Source organism: Capricornis sumatraensis, chromosome 18, assembly GCF_032405125.1.
Source record: "Capricornis sumatraensis isolate serow.1 chromosome 18, serow.2, whole genome shotgun sequence".
In the NCBI taxonomy this organism is placed as follows: domain Eukaryota; kingdom Metazoa; phylum Chordata; class Mammalia; order Artiodactyla; family Bovidae; genus Capricornis; species Capricornis sumatraensis.
The window spans coordinates 46,931,906-46,955,884 of record NC_091086.1 but is presented as its reverse complement, the minus strand read 5'-3'; the positions used below and the strand labels follow the sequence as shown (position 1 = coordinate 46,955,884).

The 23,979-nt window shown below is 39.8% G+C and overlaps 1 protein-coding gene across 2 annotated transcripts; it reads left to right on the top strand.

Annotated features, from left to right (window-relative positions):
* The first annotated feature begins 331 nt into the window (after nucleotides 1-331).
* On the top strand, nucleotides 332-21,771 carry TARS1 (threonyl-tRNA synthetase 1). Of its 2 annotated transcripts, none has more exons than XM_068990672.1 (19): nucleotides 332-547; nucleotides 4,567-4,647; nucleotides 6,420-6,610; nucleotides 8,533-8,656; nucleotides 9,946-10,067; nucleotides 11,024-11,141; nucleotides 11,365-11,429; nucleotides 11,519-11,597; nucleotides 12,358-12,504; nucleotides 13,056-13,154; nucleotides 14,371-14,537; nucleotides 15,669-15,831; nucleotides 15,928-16,065; nucleotides 16,427-16,504; nucleotides 16,619-16,719; nucleotides 16,810-16,914; nucleotides 18,962-19,034; nucleotides 20,668-20,782; nucleotides 21,232-21,770. In XM_068990672.1, exons 1-19 carry the CDS (start codon nucleotides 491-493, stop codon nucleotides 21,378-21,380), a joined length of 2,172 nt encoding a protein of 723 aa, XP_068846773.1. In that variant the 5' UTR covers nucleotides 332-490; the 3' UTR covers nucleotides 21,381-21,770. The 2 variants fall into 2 exon arrangements, with proteins under 2 accessions (XP_068846773.1, XP_068846774.1); XM_068990673.1 differs by having other exon boundaries at nucleotides 361-551; nucleotides 4,571-4,647; nucleotides 21,232-21,771.
* The last annotated feature ends 2,208 nt before the right edge of the window (nucleotides 21,772-23,979 follow it).

The window sequence follows — 23,979 nt, the reverse complement described above, 5'->3', positions numbered from 1 at the left end:
CACGCCAGGTCAGGTAGCGCCGAAGCAGCAGAGAAATCTGGCCTCTACCCCAGTGCTGATCGCGGGCCAGGAACAGGCAACCCGAAATTTCCCGGAAGCTCAGACTTAGCGCGTCTTGCTCGCTACGGCGGCCGAAAGGGTCCTGGAGTAATAGGCGAAGTCAGCCCGGAAGAAGGCGCACGCGCATTGCGGACTTCTGGGCGCCGGAGATGACTCGCCAGGAGTGAGTGCAGGTTCTGTAGTTTCCTCTCCCGCCCAGCCGCGGCCTGATTTCCTAGAAGGGGGCCCTCCATTCCGCGTTGTCAATTAGCTGCCTGCTCTCCCATCAGGTTAGGAGGCGGAGTTTGGGCGCTTTCCGATTGCATCAGCTGTGGACCACGTGGCGCAAGCGCAGTGCTCCCAGGCGCCACTGACCACTTCTGCTTGGGGACGGCTGTCCTTTCCTCCTGGCTGTCGCTCTGGGATTTAGTTTTTTCTTGGTGGTTTGCGGATGTCCGAGGAGCAGGCCAGTAGCCCTTCAGCGAAAATGGGAGACGAGGAGAATCCGGTGAGTGGGCTGAGTGGAGCGCGGAGGCAGCGCTGGCGCTCTTGTGCCGGTGTTGCCCAACGTGGGGAGAGGGAGGGGTGGAGGAACCCTGGGGCAGGGGGCGCGATAGAACTCCCGGACAAGTCAGGGTCCCCTTTGGAGAGGAATCGCAGATTCATAAAGCAGGGCAGGGCCTTGCAGATCATCTCTGGGTCCATCCTCTTTTTGTAGGTGAGGACGCTGAGTGTCTTGTTCAGAGCCACACAACTAATTAGAAGCCGAGACAGAATTAGAATCTAGAGCTTTGGGCTGCTAGACTAGCGTCTTTGGCTCCCTGTAGTCGGGAAGAATGTTGCGGAGCCTCATTTAATTGTAAAACCACGTACGGGTAAAAGACCCAGTTTAAGAAAGGGAAAACCAAGTCACCGATATCTGCCCAAGTGTATAATAAACGGTGGAGACCACCCCACCTGGCAAACTCTAGAGAAGTTACACACCCCCCTGCCCGATGCTGGAGGCTTGCCTTTTCACATTGACAAACGTTCATCATTTGAACTTTTCTCATCATCTGAACTTTTCGCTTTAGTGGCATACTCTGCTTGGGAACATCTTCCCATCCTGTTCAGTGGGTCAACTTTTGGGTTGAAAGTTCAGATCGCTTTTACCTAAATATATAGTATGTACACTTGCCCATCTTTGATCCGTTTTCGTTGGAAATAAAGAACGGCTGCCCCGTCACGTTTCCAGTTGTTACAGGAAAGGTGAAGTGGACCTCAGGGTTCCAGAGAGACCCATTTTAGTATCGTGGCTCTCCTGTTCACTGTGCTGTGCTTAGTCGCTCGCTCAGTCGTGTCCGACTTTTTGCGACCCTATGGACTGTAGCCCACTAGGTTCCTCTGTCCATGGATTTCTCCAGGCAAGAATACTGGAATGGGTTGCCTTGCCCTCCTCTAGGGGATCTTCCCAACCCAGAGATCGAATCCAGGGCTTCCGCATTGCGAACGGTTTCTTTACCGTCTCAGCCACAAGGGAAATCCTGTTACTGGCTATGTGCAAATCGAAAGTTACTTACTCTTTCTGAGCCACTAGCCTCATTTGTCAAATGGAGAGGTGTTTTAGAATACAGAAAAAACCTTCATGTTAGTTCTCTCCTTTATCATTACTGCTTTCATTTAGCGGTATCCATGTGACCAAAAACATTTAATCCGAAAAGCAGAATTGTTTCCTTCTCTTTCCATTTTGAATTTTCATAGATAGACCTGCAATTAATTTTGTATCCATCTTTTTACCTGAATACTTGGCTAGTTATTAATAATATTAATGTTCACTATTATATTCTATTATATATTACTTATGTGTAGTATATATTATATTATTATATATAATGTATATTACATAATATTCACTATCATATTATAATTAATATAATGTTAATCATATAGTGAAGGCATGCAGGTAATCTTAGAATCCTGTCAGTACTTTACTTGACTAGAATGGACTTAAGGTGTATTCATTGTTCAACTGTCGGCTGTAGATGAACCTTAAAAGTTCATTAAGTCCTGAATCCCACAGTAGGGGAAGTGTTAGCTCAGAAGGAAATTTGGAGTAATATTTTTACAATTTGTTTTGTGTTTTAAATGATGCAAGTCCTAAGTTTTATGAAATTGAAAAGAACAATCAAACTGTCCACAAGTGATAAATGCATAAATAATGAAATGTTATTTGACAGTAAAAAGGAGCATAGTACTGATACATGTAATGTGGATGATCTTGAAATCGTATACTGGCTTAAAGAAGCCAGTCACAAATAACTTTATTGTATGATTCCATTTGTATGCAATGCGCAGAATAGCCATGGCTATAGAAACAGAAATATTAGTTGTTGCCAAGTGCTGGGGAGATCAGGGAGGAGGGAAAAACTGCTAATGTGTGCAGGATTTCCTTTGGGGATAATGAAATTGATTGTGGTGATAGTTGGGCAACTGTAAATACAATGAAAAACCATTGAATTATGCATTTTTTTGCGTGGGTGCATTTTATGGTATAGGAATATATCTCCAACTGTTTTTAAAAAGTTCAAAGGTCAAAAACAGTTACAAAACTAAAGTATTGTGCCCCCCCCCACCCCCATCCCAGTTCTGCCCTAACACTCCTTCACTGCTGAAGATCACTTCCTCCCTTAGAGTTGACCACGGTCAGTTTCTGGGTGGGTGTCTTTCCTTCCTACCACTTACAGGTTTTCTGAACCTAGAAAAATTATCTAACTTTTTCTAATTTAACCATGTATAAAATGGGAATAATGATAGCCATTTCACAGTGTTTCTGTGAGAATCCAAGGTGATTGTGGAGGAACTCTGTAGATGGTAAAACTTTTATGTGGTGAAATTTGCCTGAGGATGTTTCTCTCTGAAGGAGGTAAGTCGTTTATTTCTGAGATGATACTCTTTGTACTAGTGTAGTACTGTTAGCTGCTGCTGCTAAGTCGCTTCAGTCGTGTCCGACTCTATGCGACCCCATAGACAGCAGCCCACCAGGCTCCCGCGTCCCTGGGATTCTCTAGGCAAGAACACTGGAGTGGTTTGCCATTTCCTTCTCCAATGCATGAAAGAGAAAAATGAAAGTGAAGTCGCTCAGTCGTGTCCAACTGTTAGTTGCTAGTCATGTCCAACTCTTTACAGTAACATGGACTGTATAGCCCACCAGGCTCCTCTGTCCATGGGACTCTCCAGGCAATAACACTAGAGTGGGTAGCCGTTCCCTGTAGTATCCCTTAATGTGGTTCGGGATTTCTCAACCTCAGTGCTCTTGACACTACAGACTGGATAATTCTTTGTGGTGGGAAGCTGTCCTGTGCCTTGTTGGATGCTTAGCACTATCCCTGGCCTCTACCCAGTCTATGCCAATTGTACTCCCCAGTTGTGACAAGCAAAAAGGTTTCCAGACATCGCCAAATGTTCACTGAACGGGTCACTGCTTCTGGGTGAGAACCATTGCTTAAGACTAGTTCTTGCCGTTGGTGTCTTCTTGCACAAGACTTACTACTTTAAAACTTTCTTGTGACTTCCTGGCATTGAACTGAATTCTAAGAAGTCCACAGAGGACACCACCCTTACGGCAGAAACCGAAGAGGAACTAAAAAGCCTCTTGATAAAAGTGAAAGAAGAAGGTGAAAAAGTTGGCTTAAAGCTCAACTTCAGAAAACTAAGATCATGGCAGCTGGTCCCATCACTTCATGGCAAATAGATGGGGAAACAGTGGAAACAGTGTCAGACTTTATTTTGGGGGCCTCCAAAATCACTGTAGATGGTGACTGCAGCCATGAAATTAAAAGACGCTTACTCCTTGAAAGAAAAGTCATGACCAACCTAGATAGCATATTTAAAAGCAGAGATATTAGTTTGCCGACAAAGGTCCATCTAGTCAAGGCTATGGTTTTTCCAGTGGTCTTGTATGGATGTGAGAGTTGGACTGTGAAGAAAGCTGAGCACCAAAGAATTGATGCTTTTGAAGTGTGGTGTTGGAGAAAACTCTTGAGGGTCCCTTGGACTGCAAGGAAGTCCAGCCAGTCCATCCTAAAGGAGATCAGTCCTGGGTGCTCATTGGAAGGACTGATGCTAAAGCTGAAACTCCAGTACTTTGGCCACCTCATGCGAAGAGTCAACTCATTGGAAAGGACCCTGTTGCTGGGAGGGATTGGGGGCAGGAGGAGAAGGGGACAACAGAGGATGAGATGGCTGGATGGCATCACCAACTCAATGGACATGAGTTTGAGTGATAGGAGTTGGTGATGGACAGGGAGGCCTGGTGTGCTGCGATTCATGGGGTTGCAGAGAGTCGGACATGACTGAGTGACTGAACTGAACTGAACTGAACTGAACTTCTCTTTGACAGTGGTGAAATTTCCTCCTCTTTCAAAATCAGATTTCTGCTTTTTAAAAAAACAGATGCTAAAATAACATCCTCAAAACTTTCAGGGCAGTTTGGATGGCTGTCAAATTAGATTAAAATAAAGAGCCTTCATGTCTTTTTTGCTTCTTTAGGTAGGTGCTGGTGAAGAGAAACAAAAGGAAGGAAGCAAGAAGAAGAAGAATGAAGGATCGGGGGATGGAGGTCGAGCAGAGGTAAATGTTTTCAGGGCACTCTCATCAGAGATTGATGGGGCAGGAAGCTGTCTTAGACTTGTCCTATGTGAGAGTCTTGTGGTTTTCATGGGATTTTAAGATGGCACAAGATGGAAAAATCAGGGAGAAGAGCCAGGAAAGTCTAAGAGGGAAAGAAAGACTGGCGGTTACATGTTATTGAAAAAGAAAAACAGCTGAAGTATGATTGTAAGATAATCTGTGGGATTAGATATGAAAAACAGAACAAACGTTGCTAAAAAGAGGACTGTGATAATTACTCAGTTGCCAGATTGGATGCTAGCCCTCTGACCATTTCATTCAATGAGACATTGAGAGACTTTGGTGTTTGAACTTATACTGAGTACAAGGGAAACCAAAGAAAGCCCCATTCCTTCATCCCATTCACACTGTGTCCACCTGGACCTGCCACTGGGGACTGGTTTTAAGCCAGGGCAAATCTCCTGGAGGCCTCACAAGTGTAGTGAAAATGCTTTCAGTTCACCAGGCAGACACTGGAAGGAACTGGCCTCCCAGGAGTCATCCCAGAATCCACCTAGCTCCTGGGTGCTGCAGGAGGCAGTGAGACTCGTCTTCCTGCTTTGTTTTTGAAGTTGAACTGCTATGAACCAGGCTTCACTTTTTGCTTTTGTCATTGCAACTGTTTTACTAGAGACTCTAGAAAACAACCAAAAGACAGAAGAACAAAGAAATAGGCTCTTAAGAAGTATCCTATAGCACAGTAAACTGACTTAAGAGCTCTTTTTATAAACGTTGCATTGCTAAACTTAGAGCACTTCCACTTACTGAAAGGTAAGTTTGTAGTGATCAAGCACCACTAAGTGTTGCTTAGAGCCCTGCATAACCATTTCTGTTATGTTTTGTCCACTGTATCCCACTGTTAGTGTGGGGGGAATTGTTGACTGAATTTCAGAATTTGTAAGAAAATGCATATGTTCCCTAATTTCTTTATTATACTATAAGAGTAGTACATGCTGTTCTGTTAAAGTTTGAGAATTAGCCTGGAAATAGGAAAGAAGGGATATAATTCGAGGACTTTAATGAATCAAGAATTGTGTGTATGATGTGATTGAATATGTATGTTAAGTGATCTGTCTGGAAAAAAAGTGTACAGTGAGGTATCCAAGACCTTTCCTCCTCCTCCATACTCCCATCATTTATGTACTTGTCTGGTTCCACTTCTGAGGGCAGCGGTAGGTCTTATTCTCCTCTTCAGGGCTAGGTACAGAGAGTATCTGCTCCATGAGTGGTGAATAAGTTAAGTTTAACACTAAGTGCTTCTGATCAGGAAGTGCCAAACAGATGTGGAGATAAACGGCCAAAAGATGCAGAGGGTTATGGTGGGTAGGACCGTACTGATGCTTCTGAGTAGGTGGGGCCCAGTCATGTGAGCAGGATTGTATTAATAGAATGATGGGCTCTGACCTTTCAGTTAATTTATTGGTGCTTCCCTATCAAGGATTATGGACCTCTGTAATGATTTAATGAAAAGTCCCCTAAGAGCACCTGAATGACTAAAGAAAGGGAAAGAGTGTGGTAGGAAGGAGTTCTAAAGAGATCAAGACTCTTCCATTAAAAAAAAAAAATTAAAAGCCAAGAAAAAAATAAGATTGAAACGAGAAGGAAATTTTGTAAGAGGGAAAAAAATAAAGCACTACTTCACATAAGATAAATCTTTTTATTATTATTTCTTTTGCTTTTCTATATGAAAAGGAATGCAAGTATTTACTGACTGTTTATTTGTTATCTTCCAGTTGAATCCTTGGCCCGAATATATTAACACACGTCTTGAGCTGTACAATAAACTAAAAGCAGAACATGATTCCATTCTGGCAGAAAAGGCAGAAAAAGATAGTAAGCCCATTAAAGTCACCCTGCCTGATGGTAAACAGGTAGACGCAGAATCCTGGAAAACTACACCATATCAAATTGCTTGTGGAATTAGGTATGAGCTCTATCTGTCTTGACCATTTGTTGTTGTAACTAAACATTTTTTTAATCTTGCCAAGTTTTATCCTCATAACAGTTATGTTCCTGTTCAGTGCCTTTATTGTTTAATTTACCTTATTTGGGTTTTTTAAAAAATAAAAACAGTTTAGAGCTTTGTGGTCAAGATTCAAAGGGAATATCTTGAAGACTTTGGTCTTATTTTACGAAAGATTATTTATTTCTTCATGCACGCATGCTAAGTCGCTTCAGTAGTGTCTGATTCTGTGCGGCCCTATGGACTGTAGCTCGCCAGGCTCCTCTGTCCATGGGATTCTCCAGGCAAGAATACTGGAGTGGATTGCATATCCTCATATATTTCTTCTACTTTGATCATAAAATGTCACATAAGCAAGTAGAGACTGCTTCATCTATTTTGACTAAAATTCTCAGTTTTAAAATTAAAAATGAAAGTAGCTCATCTCAAATGGGAAAGTTAAAAAACTAACATGACACATGAAAAACGATATTTTTGTAAATCTAATGTTAAAACTTTTGTTGGGCTGTGTTAAAGTTATTTCAGGTAAGTGAGAATTAGATGCATACATACTTTGTAATAAAGTAAATGCTTTCTTAATCTGATATGATAGGGATGATAAGCTGGTAAGTTTATCAAAAAATGATAAAGTTGGAAAGGCATAAATTGATACATGTATTTTCTACCAGGTATTGGCAAACTATGGTCATTAAAAAAATGACTAATACGACTATAATGCCAAGGTTGGGGGTGGGTGGAGTGCTAATTAAACTTTTATATTCTCTTAACACGCTTGAAAAGGCATCTGAGTGCAAAATCCTTCCAGACTTTTATGTGGTTGTTTCATCCCCACCTGACTTGAAAATTTTTTAAGTGACTTGCCTGTATCAAGCCTTCCCAAACATTCAACTTGGTTTTCACAGAAACTGTCATTTCCTTGTTGTATTACTTACCTGTTTCTGTTTACTTATAATGATTACGTATTGAGCTGAAACCACTGAAATCATCATGTGAATTGTCAAAAATGATTATCATCACTATCATATTGTTGAACCTAAGAGATACAATAACAAGTGCACAGATTTGGGAGCCATCACACACAGCTGGTTCTTGACAAGCCCACTACACAGCTAGTGGGAGCAGGAGCAGTTAGGCCCATGAGCCATGTGTTCAGTATGCCCGGGCCTTCTTTCAAAGGGAATGTTGCTATTAATTCGACAAACCTAAAGTACTTCTACCTTATTCCAAAGGTGGTAAGAATATTAAGCAAGTTTCCATGTGAGGTATATATAACTGGATATATGGACAGACTTTTTAAAGTATTAGTTCAGCCTTTCATTTGAGAGAGAATTTTACAGGTTGGTTGGTTAAGAGATTTCTCCATTGTTGTGCAATGAGATTGTAGCTGTGTCTGTTAAAATTCAGGCTCCTGTCAGTCCAGGAATTCATTCTCTACATACTACAACATTCTTCAGATTATGTTGTACTTTATCAAGTGGCCAATTGGAAAATAATTTTCCGCTTTTTTTAAATTGATGCTTCCATTGCGGCTAACTAGTCGGAAAATATTTTGGGGGAAACATCAAAATTCTAAGTTGAATCATGTAAGATACTGGTGAACTCTAGGCCTAGAATTAAATTAGTGATATGAAAGTGAGAGTGTTTTATGACATTTTTACAAAAGTCCAGAATAACTTCTTGTTCTGTGCTGACAGACTTGATACAGGGTTACCACAAAAATATATATATGTGTGTGTGTATATATATCCACAGGATGTAATGAAAGACGAGATATGCCTGTATATAATGTTTGCTTATTTCGGTTCTCACATCAACTGTTGTGCTGCAGAAGATTCTTTTTTATAGAGTCTTGTGTTTTTACACCTGTGTGTATATATTTTAAGTCAAGGCCTGGCCGACAACACTGTCATTGCTAAGGTGAATAAAGCCGTCTGGGACCTAGACCGTCCTCTGGAGGAAGATTGCACCTTGGAGCTGCTCAAGTTTGAGGATGAGGAAGCTCAAGCAGTAAGTTTTTATTCAGATTCATAGTCTGTTCCAGCTTATTATTTAAGCCAGCAGGTGGCTAACGTTGGTTGATGTCTCATCGTCATATTCGAAGTCTTGATTTTGTCTTTCATGTAGGAAACAGAATGAAAGTGCTTGTTTTATAAAATTAAGAAGTGCAGAAATGCACTTAATTCAAATTTATTCTTACTCAGTATACTTCAGTGAAGGAAAAGTGCTCAGAATTTTATTAGAAATTGATTAAGCTAGTAAAAATTGTTTTCTACACTATTAGTCAACACTTAATCAAGATGTCTCTATTAATTAAATTTGAAAATGATTCAAATTTCTGTTCCTTTTCGACAATTGATTTTCATATCTTTCTTACTTTAAAATGCTGAAAGCACTATAAAAATCAGTCTGCATTTGACAGCAGAGTTTTCCCCTTATTTCTCCAGGGTGGAATACTGTATAAGAAAAAATAAAATATTTTGTTTTAGTGATGGTGATTTTGCTTAAATGAATCAATGGTTTCCAAATGTACTCTGGAGTCCTTAAGTTTTTTATGAGAATTTAAATTACTTATTACTTTTTATTTTGATTTCAAGGTCCATATGTTTGTTCTTGGTTTTAAATTGTATTATAGGATCTAGTTGTGTGTTGTTTGGGGCCAATAAGAAAAAAGGGCTTCCATGGTAGCTCAGATGGTAAAAAATCCACCTGCAATGTGGGAGACCTGGGTTGGATCCCTGAGTCAGGAACATTCCCTAGAGAGGAGGGCATGGCAACCCACTCCAATATCTTTGCCTGGATAATCCCCATGGACAGAGGAGCCCAATGAGCTATAGTCCATGGGGTTGCAAAGAGTTGGACACGACTGAGCAACTAAACACAATAAGAAAAAAATCAGGTATAACTCGTAAGTGATGTTCCACAGCCAAGTAAAGGCCAGAGCATAGCCCGTGGGGTTGACCCAAAAGACCCTGGGCCATTGCAGTTAATAAAACAGTCATGTTGTGGGTACCTGTTGTTTTCAGGGAACAACATCCATCCCATTTAATTAATGATGCTAATTTGTATTTTAATTCGTTTAAACAGATAATTTCTAAGATACAAATACAATTTAGTAATTAGAATCCTTTTAAGTCTTTTTGGCTCTGAATAGAATCACATTGCAATCTGTAGATTTATAAATTTAGGTCTTCTTGTCTTAAATTTATACTAAACTTTATGTATCTTTCAAAACAAACAATTAATTTACAACTTGTACTCCCAGACTCAGACCACCTTATTTTTCTTTGAATTTTCAGGTGTATTGGCACTCAAGTGCTCACATAATGGGTGAAGCCATGGAAAGAGTCTATGGTGGATGTTTGTGTTATGGACCACCAATAGAAAATGGATTCTATTATGACATGTACCTTGAAGAAGGGTAAGTTGTATAACTGGATAAAGAAAAATAAAATCTGAATTACTGTGGGTTCATACTTTGTTTTTAAAGATTTGTCAATAAGGAGAAATGATATAAAGCTTATTGCTTCACAGTTATAGTTAAAGAAGAAATGATATAAAGCTTATTGCTTCACTGCTGCTGCTGCTGCTAGGTCGCTTCAGTTGTGTCCGACTCTGCGCGACCCCATAGACGGCAGCCCACCAGGCTCCTCCATCCCTGGGATTCTCCAGGGAAGAACACTGGAGTGGGTTGCCATTTCCTTCTCCAATGCATGAAAGCGAAAAGTCAAAGTGAAGTCGCTCAGTTGTGTGTGACTCCCAGTGACCCCATGGACTGCAGCCTACCAGGCTCCTCCATCCATGGGACTTTCCAGGCGAGAGTACTGGAGTAGGCAGTTACGGTTAAAGGAGAAATGATATAAAGCTTATTGCTTCACAGTTACAGTTAAAGGAGAAATGATATAAAGCTTATTGCTTCACAGTTACAGTTAAAGGAGAAATGATATAAAGCTTATTGCTTCACAGTTACCCAGTATTCCTGCTAAGAAAACTTGAAGTGTTGTAGTAACTCTTGAAGTAGTAAAGACTTTCTTGAGAGCTCTGTTCTAGATCAATGAAGGTGATTTAGATCATAGACCTAAACTGTATGTCGGGGAAAGGAAATGAAGGTTGAACCTCTCCTTTCCTAGTGGGACATGTGGGAATGGTCTTCATGAAGAGCAAGCTCAAAGTCACTGAAAATATAAAAATAGTTCATAAAAAAATGTCTAGTTTAAAATTCTTAGTATATGATGCAAGGGTCTAAAATTCTTAATATATGATGCCGGGGTCTAATCTTCTATATTAAAACCTTGAGGTATTCTAAAGACATGTTCCCCCAAGCTGTGGTGTGAGTAGAATGGGATAGAAAGAGATTAATTCTATTTTATTCTTCAGGGGTGTGTCCAGCAATGATTTCTCTTCTTTGGAGACTTTATGTAAGAAAATCATTAAAGAAAAGCAAGCTTTTGAAAGATTAGAAGTTAAGAAGGAAACTTTATTGGAAATGTTTAAGGTAAATTGAACTGCAACATGGCCTCCGCTTCTGTTTTACTCATTAACGTTACTTAAAGTACATTGGGCTTAGTGTACTAAGTCGATGCCTATCCTGTTCTTTAGAAAAATTTAACAAATGTTTTTAAAACATGTATGACATTTCAAATTGTTTTTTAGCTACAGTATTTAGAAGTAAAACTTAAAGAGTGGTTATTTTTTAAAATAATTTTTTCTATTTTCAGTACAACAAGTTCAAATGCAGGATTTTGAATGAAAAAGTGAATACTCCAACTACCACAGTCTATAGGTAAGACTATCAAGTTTCATTAAATACTACTATTGTATATGTCATTTTAAGTCTTTGTTAAAATTCCTTTTTTTTTTTTTAATCTTCAGGTGTGGCCCCTTGATAGATCTCTGCCGGGGTCCTCATGTCAGACACACTGGCAAAATCAAGACTTTGAAAATACACAAAGTAAGCAGTATAACTTTGGAGGCTCTATATAGACCTACTTGTCTACTAAAGATGTAATGTTTATTTAAACTTGCATTCATTTCTCTTTGCAGCCATGTTTCTCTTGCATATGTAAGGGTGGATTTTTTTCTTGTGCTGTCTGCTGACTGGGCACTGTGTGTCACTAGCTGTTTTTATTTGTTTTGTTTTTTTTAATGGAAATTCTCTCAAGCAGCGACTGAGACTCACCACCCATCACCAGAGCACATGGTGGTGGATTTTTGGGGAACTTACAAAATCACACAGTCAGGCTTTGAGACCGACTCTCTGTAGGGTGCATGCTTTTGCCTTTAGTTATGTCTAAGGTGGTAATTATCCAAGTTGTTCTTTTTTTAACCAAACTAATCATGCCAATAAGATTTTTGTTGTGGTTGGTTGGTTGGTTGATTTTCCATTTTTGCTCAATCTTCTTGTGAAAGAAAGGTGCCTCTAAAGTCAGTTTTGTTTGTGCAGTTGTGATGTCAGTAGGTATTGAGAACTGGGCAATTTTGATAGGATTAAGCAACTAGCTTCGTCCTGTGGAATGAATACAACCACTCTAGACAGACCTCAGCAACTGGGAGATGCCTATATACTACATGTTGGCTTTTTATGCCATTTTTCTTGAAATAAGGGCTAAATATGAATTTGACTCATAATGTAACTGTGAGAAATAACATGTAACTCTTAAATGAGATATTAAGAATTTGAACGTTATCTCATGGTAATTCCCTTTTTTCAGAATTCCTCCACCTACTGGGAAGGCAAGTCGGATATGGAGACTCTACAGAGAATTTATGGCATTTCGTTTCCAGATCCTAAGATGCTGAAAGAATGGGAGAAGTTCCAAGAGGAGGCTAAAAACCGAGATCACAGGAAAATTGGAAGGGTGTGTTTAAAAGAATAATGTGTGTAGACCAGATTTTCATTTGAAATATAATTGTATCAGGTAATGGGAATTTAATTCTGAAGAGGTGCTGTAGCTTTCAAGGACTTACTGTACTGTCCTGGAAAAGCTGTAAATTACTTACTCATTGTCCACATTGTTTTTCTAGAGTGTGTTCAGTACTGTGCAGAAATTCATTTTAACTACTTCTTTTATTGAGAACACATGTTGACGGCCTACACTTTTCTGTAAAAGAAGTATAGCAGCATTTCGTAGAGCTGGGAGATGCTTTTGAAATTCTCTGCTCTCGCTGACTTACTTGAAAGACATGGAAACTTAAGTCCCAGAAACGTTTATCTGCTTGTTGCCCAAGATGACACAGAGCATCAGTAGTGGATTCTGTGGTGTCCTTTTCTTTAATCCTCTACTCCTAAATGTTTTCTAAACTGGAAGTTAAGTTCGGTAAAAAATACTCATTTCTACAAGTGTGTTCACTGTGCCGGGCATGATCCATATGTATACGTATAAACTCCCTTTTGCTTTTGTATACCCAGGACCAAGAACTCTACTTCTTCCATGAACTCAGCCCTGGGAGTTGCTTCTTCCTGCCCAAGGGAGCCTACATTTATAACACACTTATTGAATTCATCAGGGTAAGCCATATTCATCCTTTTCTTCTATAGATTTAAGATATGTTGATTTTATTAGATAAGGTCTGCCAGAGGGAAAGATAACCTTGTGTTTGAGAAGAAAGATTTTAAAGAATAAATGAAAACGGATGTATTAGGTCTCATAAAATGTATAAAAAATTCTTTCCTCCTAATACATGATCTAGTCCATATAGTTGGGTATATGTGCATGAGACAAGCTGGTGAGCTTGAAATGGGGCCTGTAACCCCTTACGTGGGAGATCTGTGGCTTTCTGACTGTTCATTTGTATTTTCTTTGAAAAACAAGTTAATCTTTACATTACTTTTTTCTTTGTAAACTGTGACAACCGTACATTTATAGAGAATAACACCACCAGTATCTCTGTACTCATCTCCTAATTAAAACATATCCGAATGGGGTATATTTGCTTCAGATTTTTTATTGAGTTAGAGTAATACATGGGCTTCCCTGGTGGCTCAGTGGTAAAGAATCCTCCTGTCAAAACAGAAGACATGGGTTTGACCTCTAGGTCAGAAAGATCCTCTGGAGAAGGAAAGGGCAACCCACTCCAGTATTCTTGCTTAGGAAATCCCATGGACAGAGCAGCCTGGCGGGCTGTAGTCCATGGGGTTAGAGTCACACACTACTTAGCAACTAACAGCTGAGTAATACATACATGGTAAGCGGGGAGAAACTCTCTTTTGAGACTCCTTTCTGATCTACTTCCTTCCTTTCCTCGAAGAAGCTATATACTATTTTAAAGTTAGCATGGATGGATCCTTTCTGTGCCGTTGTTTTTACATCTCCCGTATAAATATGTATCTAAATTATGTGTTTGTATGCTTCAAAGTTACACGCATGAAGTCTTGATGTGTATTAGTCTGCCCTGTGATTTTCATTTTGGAAAAGTACACATCCAGTTCATTTTCACCTGTTCAGTATTAACCCATCGTATAACTTCCACAGTGTGCCCATGTCCTTGCTGGACACACTGACGTCGTCTCCCTTTCCCCCGTATGGCCCGTGGTGCTGGAGTACCTCCTCTTGTCCATGTGCAGGGGCTTCCTCTTAGTGAATACCTCCCAGCGGAGCGTCGAGATTTTAAGATGTGCACCTTGAACTTCACTAGATAGTGCAAAATGGCTTGTGAAATCGTTCCTTGCACCTGATGTGTAAGCATGTATTCCCTACACGTGTGTTGTGTCTGTTTCCTAACAGAGTGAATACAGGAAACGAGGGTTCCAGGAGGTGGTCACCCCGAACATCTATAATAGCCGGCTCTGGGTGACCTCGGGCCACTGGCAGCACTACAGCGAGAACATGTTCTCCTTTGAAGTGGAAAAGGAGCTGTTTGCTCTGAAACCCATGAACTGCCCGGGACACTGGTATTCAGCAGTTTTGAGTTTCCCTCAGAGATTTTCTAGATTGTTTTTCCCCCTTTGAAAGTATGTTAAAAACAAAAAAAAAGATGTAATCAGAAGAGTATTTAAATACATCATAAATGCAATGGTTTAACGTCATCTGTGCCCAGCTAGACCCTCAGATCTGTAGACACTCAAGAGTGGCACTGGGGCAGCATCCGAGAACAGACAGGATACAGAACAGGGGAGACTTTTATTTATTTATTTTTTTTAAGATACATGCATCAGAACCTCCTGCTGATGAATCGACATCCTTGGAAAATCCTCCTTGCCTTTAGGCAGCTCACTTTGTATCCTTGGAAGCTGGGTGAGGAGCAGCGTAGGGCAAACCAGGGAGAGCTGTGGCTGGCTGCAGGTGACCAAGACGTAGCTCCTAGCGCTGGTCCCAGCAACCAGGCCCGGAGGGCAGAGGGCGTGAAACGGACAAGTCTCCACGTTGGCCCTGGCTTGTAAGTCAGGGACCCAATTTCAAGTTTATTCTTAGTCTTCCCAAGTTCTTAAGAGTTTCAGAAGCACTTTCAGACTAACCGGGAACTAAAGCCCTTTGGGGAGCAGTAAGAAAGTACAGGAGGCGCAGTGGTAAATCTCCCATCTGCCAATGCAGGTAGACATTAAGAGACACGGGTTCAATCCCCAGATTGGGAAGATCTGGAGAAGAGAATGGCAACCCACTCCAGTATTCTTGCCTGTCCCACAGATAGAAGAGGCTGGTGGGCTACAGTCCATAGGGTAGCAAAGAGTTGGACATGATTGAAGTGACTTGCATAGTACAACAGCTTAAGTACACACTTTCATTTCTACTTTTCTATAGCTAAGATTTTCTTTACAATATGAGCCTTAAAGGCCATCCTCAAAGAGCACACGGATAGGACTTCAGACTTAATGGAAACACATTTTTTATCCTGGCTTGGTCATGGATGGTTGTATTATAATTTATTTGCTGCTTTATTCATGCAAGTGCTTACAAAAGCCCAGACTTTTGATGTGTGAACAGCTAGATCCAGTATTTGGCAGCCTTTCCTAGCAGTATCAGAGAAGCAGTTGTGTTCTTGTGAAATTAAATGTCAGTGGATTTTACTTTGCTCTCTTCTCTAGCCTCATGTTTGATCATCGGCCAAGATCCTGGCGAGAGTTGCCTCTGAGAGTTGCTGATTTTGGGGTGCTTCATAGGAATGAGCTGTCAGGAGCACTCACAGGACTCACTCGGGTCCGAAGGTTCCAGCAAGATGATGCTCATATATTCTGTGCCATTGAGCAGGTATGAAACTCTGGGGTGAAACACTTTGAGACATGTCAAGAAAATTGAGAAAAATTAAATTACCACTGTCCCCCCACCTCCCTTTTTTTTTTTAAGATTGAGGATGAAATAAAAGGTTGTTTGGATTTTCTGCGTACAGTATATAGCATATTTGGATTTTCTTTTAAACTGAACCTGTCTACTCGCCCAGAAAAATTCCTTGGAGATGTTGAAGTATGGGATCAAGCTGAGAAAGTAAGTGGTGGTTTTCAGTGCGCTTCAGTATTAACTTGAGTGAAACTGGCTTGCGCCATAATGTGAGAAAGCCAAGCTTCTTTAAATGGATAAAAGCGAAAGAAAATTGGAAATGGTTTCTAGGCTTGTGTAAGCCAGTTTTTTCCTCTGTGATTTTGTATTTTAGACATGGTTGAGTGTGTTTTTTTTAGTCATCAAGCTGTAACCTTTAAAGGGGTTTGTGTATGAGTATGTCTAGGTGGACAAAATTGTAAAGCAAAGAATAGTAACCCATAAAGTAGTTATAATATTTTTAGTCTCAAATTAGGATGGAAGAAGTTGCATTTGAACAAAAATTTAAATCATTTTGTTTTATCCTTAGCAACTTGAAAACAGTCTGAATGAGTTTGGTGAAAAGTGGGAATTAAATCCTGGAGATGGAGCTTTCTATGGTCCAAAGGTCAGTACCAAAGTCTAATGGAGAGAAATACGTCTTTTCTGTTTGGATGAAGAAGAGATTACTTTAAAGTTTTTAAAAATTCACCCCTAATAGAACTCAATCTTTGCATCTTAGATTGACATCCAGATTAAAGACGCTATTGGGCGGTACCACCAGTGTGCAACAATACAGTTGGATTTTCAGTTGCCCATTAGATTTAATCTTACTTTTGTAAGGTGAGTTTCTAAGTGTCTGCTCTAAATATTCTTCCATAAGCACATAAAGGAACATATATACAAAATAAAACAATTTTTTTTTCTTTCTAGCCATGATGGTGATGATAAGAAAAAGCCAGTCATTATCCATAGAGCCATCTTGGGGTCAGTGGAAAGAATGATTGCTATCCTCACTGAAAACTATGGGGGAAAATGGTAATGTTTGTCATTATTTTCTTGTGTTTTTGTCCAGACTGTGTAAATTAACTGTCAGAAATGTCTGCTGTCCAATTTAGTTCTGTGATGGAAAGGGAGAATGATTCTAGTTGTTGACTTCTAATTAATGACAAGTGTTTACTAAAAAGTAAGGAATCACAGTCTAAACCCAATTTTTTTAGCTAGAAGAATGTTTGTAATTATTTTTAGCAGTTGATTGGTTTGAATGTTATAATTAAGAGTTATTAATCAGTAAGAAGCTTATTGTTTTGATTGCTTTCTAAGTAACTTTGGGAACTTATAAAACTTTGTTTTTTGAGTAAACAAAAGTAGGCTTTCAGCAGTACCTTGTTCAGTGTTGCTGATCACAATAAATAAGTGTTTTGGACCCTTTAGAAGCCAAGTTTTGGGGGTTTTTTTGTTTGGATTGAAAGTACAGAGTCCAAACCAATTAACATTTTTGTGTCTCATTTCTAGAAATGTTTGTTTCTGCTGGCAAGATAATAAGCAAGTTAGTTGCATTTTATTTTCTTAGCACCTTTGTCTGGGCCCCATTTTGGGAAGGCAGTTGAAAACAGGAAATAGTTATGAAACACTCATTTGTACAGCCTGCATCATTACATTGTAGTCACTTCAGTTTTGTTTGTAATTTGATTAGTTCAGACATTTTAGGTCAGGGATGTCATGTGTATAAATGAAATAAGCTAATTTCTTTTCAGTTATATTTCATAAAATCAAAACAAATATGGGCAGTATTCTCTGCACAATCTCGAGAATAGGGAGATCCTCAGCTGATGCTTTACCAAACCTGTAGTAGGTGGGGAAGAGCCCACAATTGGGGTGGAATTTAGTGCTCACCAAATTCAGCCTAATTTGGTGCTTGAAGGTGAAAATGAAAGTCGCTCAGTTGTGTCTGACTCTTTGCGACCCCATGAACTATACAGTGCAGAAGGCAATGTCACCCCCTCCAGTACTCTTGCCTGGAAAATCCCATGGATGGAGGAGCCTGGTAGGCTGTAGTCCATGAGGTCGTGAAGAGTCGGATACAACTGAGCGACTTCATTTTCACTTTTCACTTTCATGCATTGGAGAAGGAAATGGCAATCCACTCCAGTATTCTTGCCTGGGGAATCCCAGGGACGGGGGAGCCTGGTGGGCTGCTGTCTATGGGGTCGCACAGAGTCGGACATGACTGAAGCGACTTAGCAGCAGCAGCAGCAGCAGGACTATACAGTCCATGGAATTCTCCAGGCCAGAATACTGGAGTGTGTAGCCTTTCCCTTCTCCAGGATCTTCCCAACCCAGGGATCGAATCCTCCCGCATTGCAGGTGGATTCTTTCCCACCTGAGCCAAGAGGGAAGCAATTTGGGGCTTACTCCAGCCTAACTGTAGCAATTACTCTCTTAATTGTAGCAAGATAACCTGAAAATAGAGGTGGGACCAGGAGCAGCACTGGCTTGAGTCTGCAGCAGGTGGGGATTGGGTACCTGAAATCCCTGAAAGGAGAACTGCAGATGGGCTCACCTTTTTATAAGCAGTGAAAACACACTTTTACCAAGTACCATCACCAGTTGCTAACAGTTTCTATTTGTTGAGTCCTACAAAATGGATCTTGAATAAACTGAAGGCACAGTCTCTGTCCCTACATGAAGAATGAGTAATACAATAACACTTGAATAAAATAACCTTTGGGGTAAAATAACTTGAATCATTAAGTGCTTTGCTTTGTCAGTGTGTTAAGCCCTCCAGCAGCAAGTGCATGGTGTTTTCTGTTAGCTGCTATGTTGAATTATGGGGCATGGTCCCAGCTCTCTATTTGCTTTGCTCTCTCTGCTTAGCAAGACAAGTCTTAGTTACAGATTTTCCCTTTTTTCTGCTCCTGAATCACCCTTCAGTCCTTATTGGACATTGGAAAAAGAGCCAGGTTTTTGGAAGTGGTCCTTGCATGTTTCAGGAAAAGGTACTGAATAGTAGACTAAGAGATGTGCTGTCCTTGTTGAAGAACGTTCCCAAACTCACATTACATATTTTTTATTTCTTCTAAAGGCCCTTCTGGCTGTCCCCTCGTCAAGTAATGGTAGTTCCAGTGGGACCAACATGTGATGAATATGCCCAAAAGGTAATCCTTAAGTATGACTTTCTTTAAATTTAATAGCTATTGTTCAGCTTTTCAGATCTCATAAATTACATCTATGCTTTCTAAGTCAAGCTGCTGTGATATAGAGAAGTGTTTACATTTTCAGTCCTTGGTAAGCCTAAGTAGATCATATTACCTCTTTAATGTTTTTTTATGTGGTTCTGTGGTGAGTAGACTTAATTTGGAAAGTTTTACACACACTTGATGTTTTAGTTTTGAATATTAGCAAATTGTGTGACATGTACATTCAAATGCATAATGTAGTGTAAACTGCTCTTTGACTCAGAGTAATTTTGTTGTTTCTAACGCACATTTCTTTAATTTGAAACTGTTTTTCAAGTTGATGGCATGACAGAGCAATCTTCGCCCTCCCTACCAAAAAGCCCCCTTAATAACAGATGTGCGAATATCCACTGACACCTCACACCTTAAAGAGTGGAACAGTCTATTCTGTTATACAGCAACAGTTCCATGCTAAGGAATCTCAAATTATGAAAAGTTGAGTTATTAATAGAAAGCATTGTTTCATAATTGCAAGCTGAAAGTAATAAATTGGCTAGACAAAAATCTATATATCAATGAATAACATTGTAACATCAAAACCACCATGCTGGACTTTCTGGCAGTCCAGTGGTTAAGCCTCCACGCTTCCATTGAAGGGAGCACGGGTTCAATCCCTGGTTGGGGCACTAAGATCACAGACCACACTGTGCAACCAAAAAAAAATCCAGCCTGTGTTCGGATCAGAATAAATTGCACTTGAGTCTCAACTGCCTTTTAATAAAGAAACATTTTAAAAAACCAACTGATAAGCAGACTATTCAAGATACACTGTATTCCTATCACCTCACACAGTAGTTTTAATCAATTATGCTTTCCATGGTTAATGGATTTTACTTTATTGTATATGCATTATGAAAGCTCACAGTAGAAAAAAGGTCGGTTTTAGTTAACTCACTTTTCAACTGTAACACTGACTTTCTCCATGTGGGGATGGAATGGCATTTCAAATTATGTAGGGGGTGGATTTTTTATTATACTGAGGTGTGGGGGGAGGGCACTGCTGTTAATCCTTAATGACTAGAGACCAGAGATGTTAAATAGCCTGCAGTTACCAGGCTTCTTACCCAGTGGCAGAATAACTCAACTAACATGTGCACAGGGCTCATGTTAAGAAAAAAGCACTGGTGCTTTATACTTTAAAATAGGTTACAGTTGAGAGTGTAGTCTTATCCTGGCACTGTAATAAACTAAGTAAGAACCTTTCTGAAATTTGCATACTTATAAAATCCCAGGAGGTTCATTGGTTAATGATCACTAAAGCGTAACAACCTATTAGTGAAATAAAAATGACCCGTTCAGATCATTCTGTCTTATTGAGTGGTAATTGGTTGTCAGATGGATGGAAAATTTAACCTGGTTTATTTAATTCAGTTTATCTCTCAAACAATATATCGTTTTGTAGTTCTACATCACAATAATATATGCTTCAGTATATTTGTTAACATTCCTTTTTAATGTTTGTGTAATTGTCCAAATTGTTTGCTAAATAAAATTATTTAAAATCAAAATATAATTCTCCTTGAGATCTGAAGAATTCTCTGTGTTTAAATAGGTACAGCAACAATTCCATGATGCTAAATTCATGGTGGACATTGATCTGGATCCAGGCTGTACATTAAACAAGAAGATCAGGAATGCACAGTTAGCACAATATAACTTCATCCTAGGTAAGAAAGGAGACTTACCAAAGACAGCCTGCCAAACCTTAGGAAACCTTGAAACTTGGAGATGGAGGCTTAAGGGAATTGTGATCATCAGTAGTCTTTCCAGTCCTGATCTCAAACTGTATGTTTGTTCTGTTGATACAACAAAGGAACATTTTGGTTTGGAAACTTGAAAGCTTCAAGTAATCTGGAAAGGTTTGTCTAAAAGTCTTCTCCCCTACACCTTCTACTTTTCGTCTGGTGAATTTTTATTAAGTTGGCTGGATTAAGTGACTTGGTAATAAGCACAGCAGTTCTAGTCATTGCAGAATGGTGGGTTGGGTTTTGTTTTTTCATGAGTAGATTTGGTCACCTGTACATTTTAATGAATCAGAAGCTACAGGGTGGATTTCTGTTTGAATATTCAGTAGGAAAATTTTCACCTAACAAAAGTTTTGTGGGTTTTGGTTTAGTTGTTGGTGAAAAAGAGAAAACCAGCGGCACTGTCAATATCCGTACCAGAGACAATAAGGTGCACGGAGAGCGTACGATCTCTGAAACCATTGAGCGGCTCCAGCAGCTCAAGCGTTCCCGCAGCAAACAGGCAGAAGAAGAATTTTAAGGAGGAACTTCGCCCAGCTTGGCTCAGTAGAAAAGGGTGAACATGCTTGCCTACCATGATCTTTGTATGATGGAAAATATCAGCTTATACTAACCTTAGAATAATTTGGCAGAGCCTTTGGAGATTACTGCAGATCAATGTTTTTTAATTAGACTTTAGACTATACGTATTTGAAGAAGGTAATTAAAAGTGACACAGTAACATGATTTTATTCATTAAATTTCTGAACACTGGAATAAAAGCATGAGGAATGTGCTAATGTAATGTGGAAGAATGTTTTTGTAAACATAATGCAGCTAAAATGTAAGTTTTTTTCAGATTTGGTCAATGGAAAAGATTAGAATTGGATTATGATATAAAAATAAAAACTTCTGTTCATATAAGTTTCAACCACTCTGTCCTTCATGTCTATACACACCTACCTGGAACAAATCACATGATCCAATATTTATCTTTCATGTTTTGTAACACAGATGATGTAAGTTGGGTGGAGAGCTCAAGTCCATAGTGTATGCTGTTCTCAAACTGCACTATAAACCAGGGGCCTGCCGCTCAGTCGTTGGATGACATCTTGTAGGAATGTCACTTGTAGCTGTTTGGGGGATGCAAACCTTTCAAAACCAACCATGAAGCTATTTGAGTGAAAGTGAAGTCGCTCAGTTGTGTCCAACTCTTTGCGACCTAATGGACTGTAGCCTATCACGCTCCTCTGTCTATGGGATTTTCCAGGCAAGAGTGCTGGAGTGGATTGCCATTTCCTTCTCCAGGGGATCTTCCCGACCCAGGAATTGAACCCAGGTCTCCCACAATGCAGGCAGACGCTTTACCATCTGAGCCACCAGGGAAGCCCATTTTTTTTTTTTTTTTTGCACAAATTTTTAAGAAGGGTGAGTCATGAATATAGATATCTATTTCAGTTTCCAGTTCAGTCACTCAGTAGTGACCGACTCTTTGTGACCCTGTGAACCACAGCGCGCTAGGCCTCTCTGTATATCACCAACTCCCGGAATTTACCCAAACTCATGTCCATGGAGTCAGTGATGCCATCCAGCCATCTTGTCCGCTGTCATCCCCTTCTCCTTCTGCCCTCAATCTTTCCCAGCATCAGGGTCTCTTCAAATGAGTCAATTCTTCGCATCAGGTGGCCAAAGTATTGGAGTTTCAGCTTCAACATCAGTCCGTCCAGTGAACACCCAGGACTGATCTCCTTTAGGATGGACTGGTTGGATCTCCTTGCAATACAAGGGACTCCCAAGAGTCTTCTCCAACACCACACTTCAAAAGCATCAATTATTCTGTGCTCAGCTTTCTTTATAGTCCAACTCTCACTTCCATACATGACTACTGGAAAAACCATAGCCTTAACTAGATGGACCTTTGTTGTCAAAGTAATGTCTCTGCTTTTTAATATTGTGTCTAGAATATTAAAAACTTTCCTTCCAAGGAGTAAGCGTCTTTTAATTTCATGGCTGCAGTCATAATCTGCAGTGATTTTGAAGCCCCCAAAAATAAACTCAGCCATTGTTTCCACTGTTTCCCCATCTATTTGCCATGAAGTGATGGGACTGGATGCCATGATCTTAATTTTCTGAATCTATAAAGATCTCTAAATCTAGATATAAGAAGAATGTTTCATAGATACAGAGAACAAACTGCTGCTGCTACTGCTAAGTCGCTTCAGTCGTGTCCAACTCTGTGCGACCCCATAGATGGCAGCCCACCAGGCTCCCCCGTCCTTGGGATTCCCCAGGCAAGAACACTGGAGTGGGTTGCCATTTCCTTCTCCAATGCATGAAAGTGAAAAGTGAAAGTGAAGTCGCTCAGTCGTGTCCGACTTCGCAACCCCATGGACTGCAGCCTACCAGGCTCCTCCATCCATGGGATTTTCCAGGCAAGAGTACTGGAGTGGGGTGCCACTGCCTTCTCCAGGAGAACAAAGTAGTGGTTACTAATGCAGAGAGATAAGAGGGGAGGGGCAGTATAGGGATAGACAGAGGGTTAGGAGACAAACCTTTAGGTATAAAATCAGCTACAAGGATATATTGTATAGTACTAGGGAATTTACCCAGGATTCTGTAATGAATATAAATGGAGGATAATCTTAAAAATTGTGAATCACTATATAACTAATTTGTATTGTACATCAGCTGTACTTCAGTAAAAAAAAAAAATGTGTGTTTATGGCAGACTCTTCTGAGCCCTAGAATTCTATATACAAATTCTGTATTTCATAAGGAATAATTTATGAGTTTCTTTTTTGCCAATGAATGGTGTTTGGGAGAACACAGAATAAGGAATTTCTTATTTTTAATTAATAAATGGAGACATTAATTCCTCATTAGTGATTCTAAAAATGTAACATCTTGTCAGTTCTCCAGTAATTCCAGTAGCTTGTTTGCTAGGATCACTTCAAAGTAGAGCCAGTTTGCATCGACTAATCCTCATTTTAATAAAGGAGATAAGATCTTTAATCATAGGGGTTTTTCTTTTTGAAACTTCATAATTAAGCCTTTTTTATGACTGTCTTAAGACAGGCTTTGACAGATTTGTAATTAACATCTTATCTGATCTTGGGAAATTAATTTGGCATTTGAACCAA

Excerpts from the sequence above, each read along its gene's own strand:
- TARS1 (XM_068990673.1), top strand. The coding sequence starts at position 491 with ATGTCCGAGGAGCAGGCCAGTAGCCCTTCAGCGAAAATGGGAGACGAG. Across the intron at positions 4,648-6,419 it reads GGGATGGAGGTCGAGCAGAG|TTGAATCCTTGGCCCGAATA; the intron begins GTAAATGTTTTC and ends GTTATCTTCCAG. Across the intron at positions 11,598-12,357 it reads AGACTTTGAAAATACACAAA|AATTCCTCCACCTACTGGGA; the intron begins GTAAGCAGTATA and ends CCCTTTTTTCAG.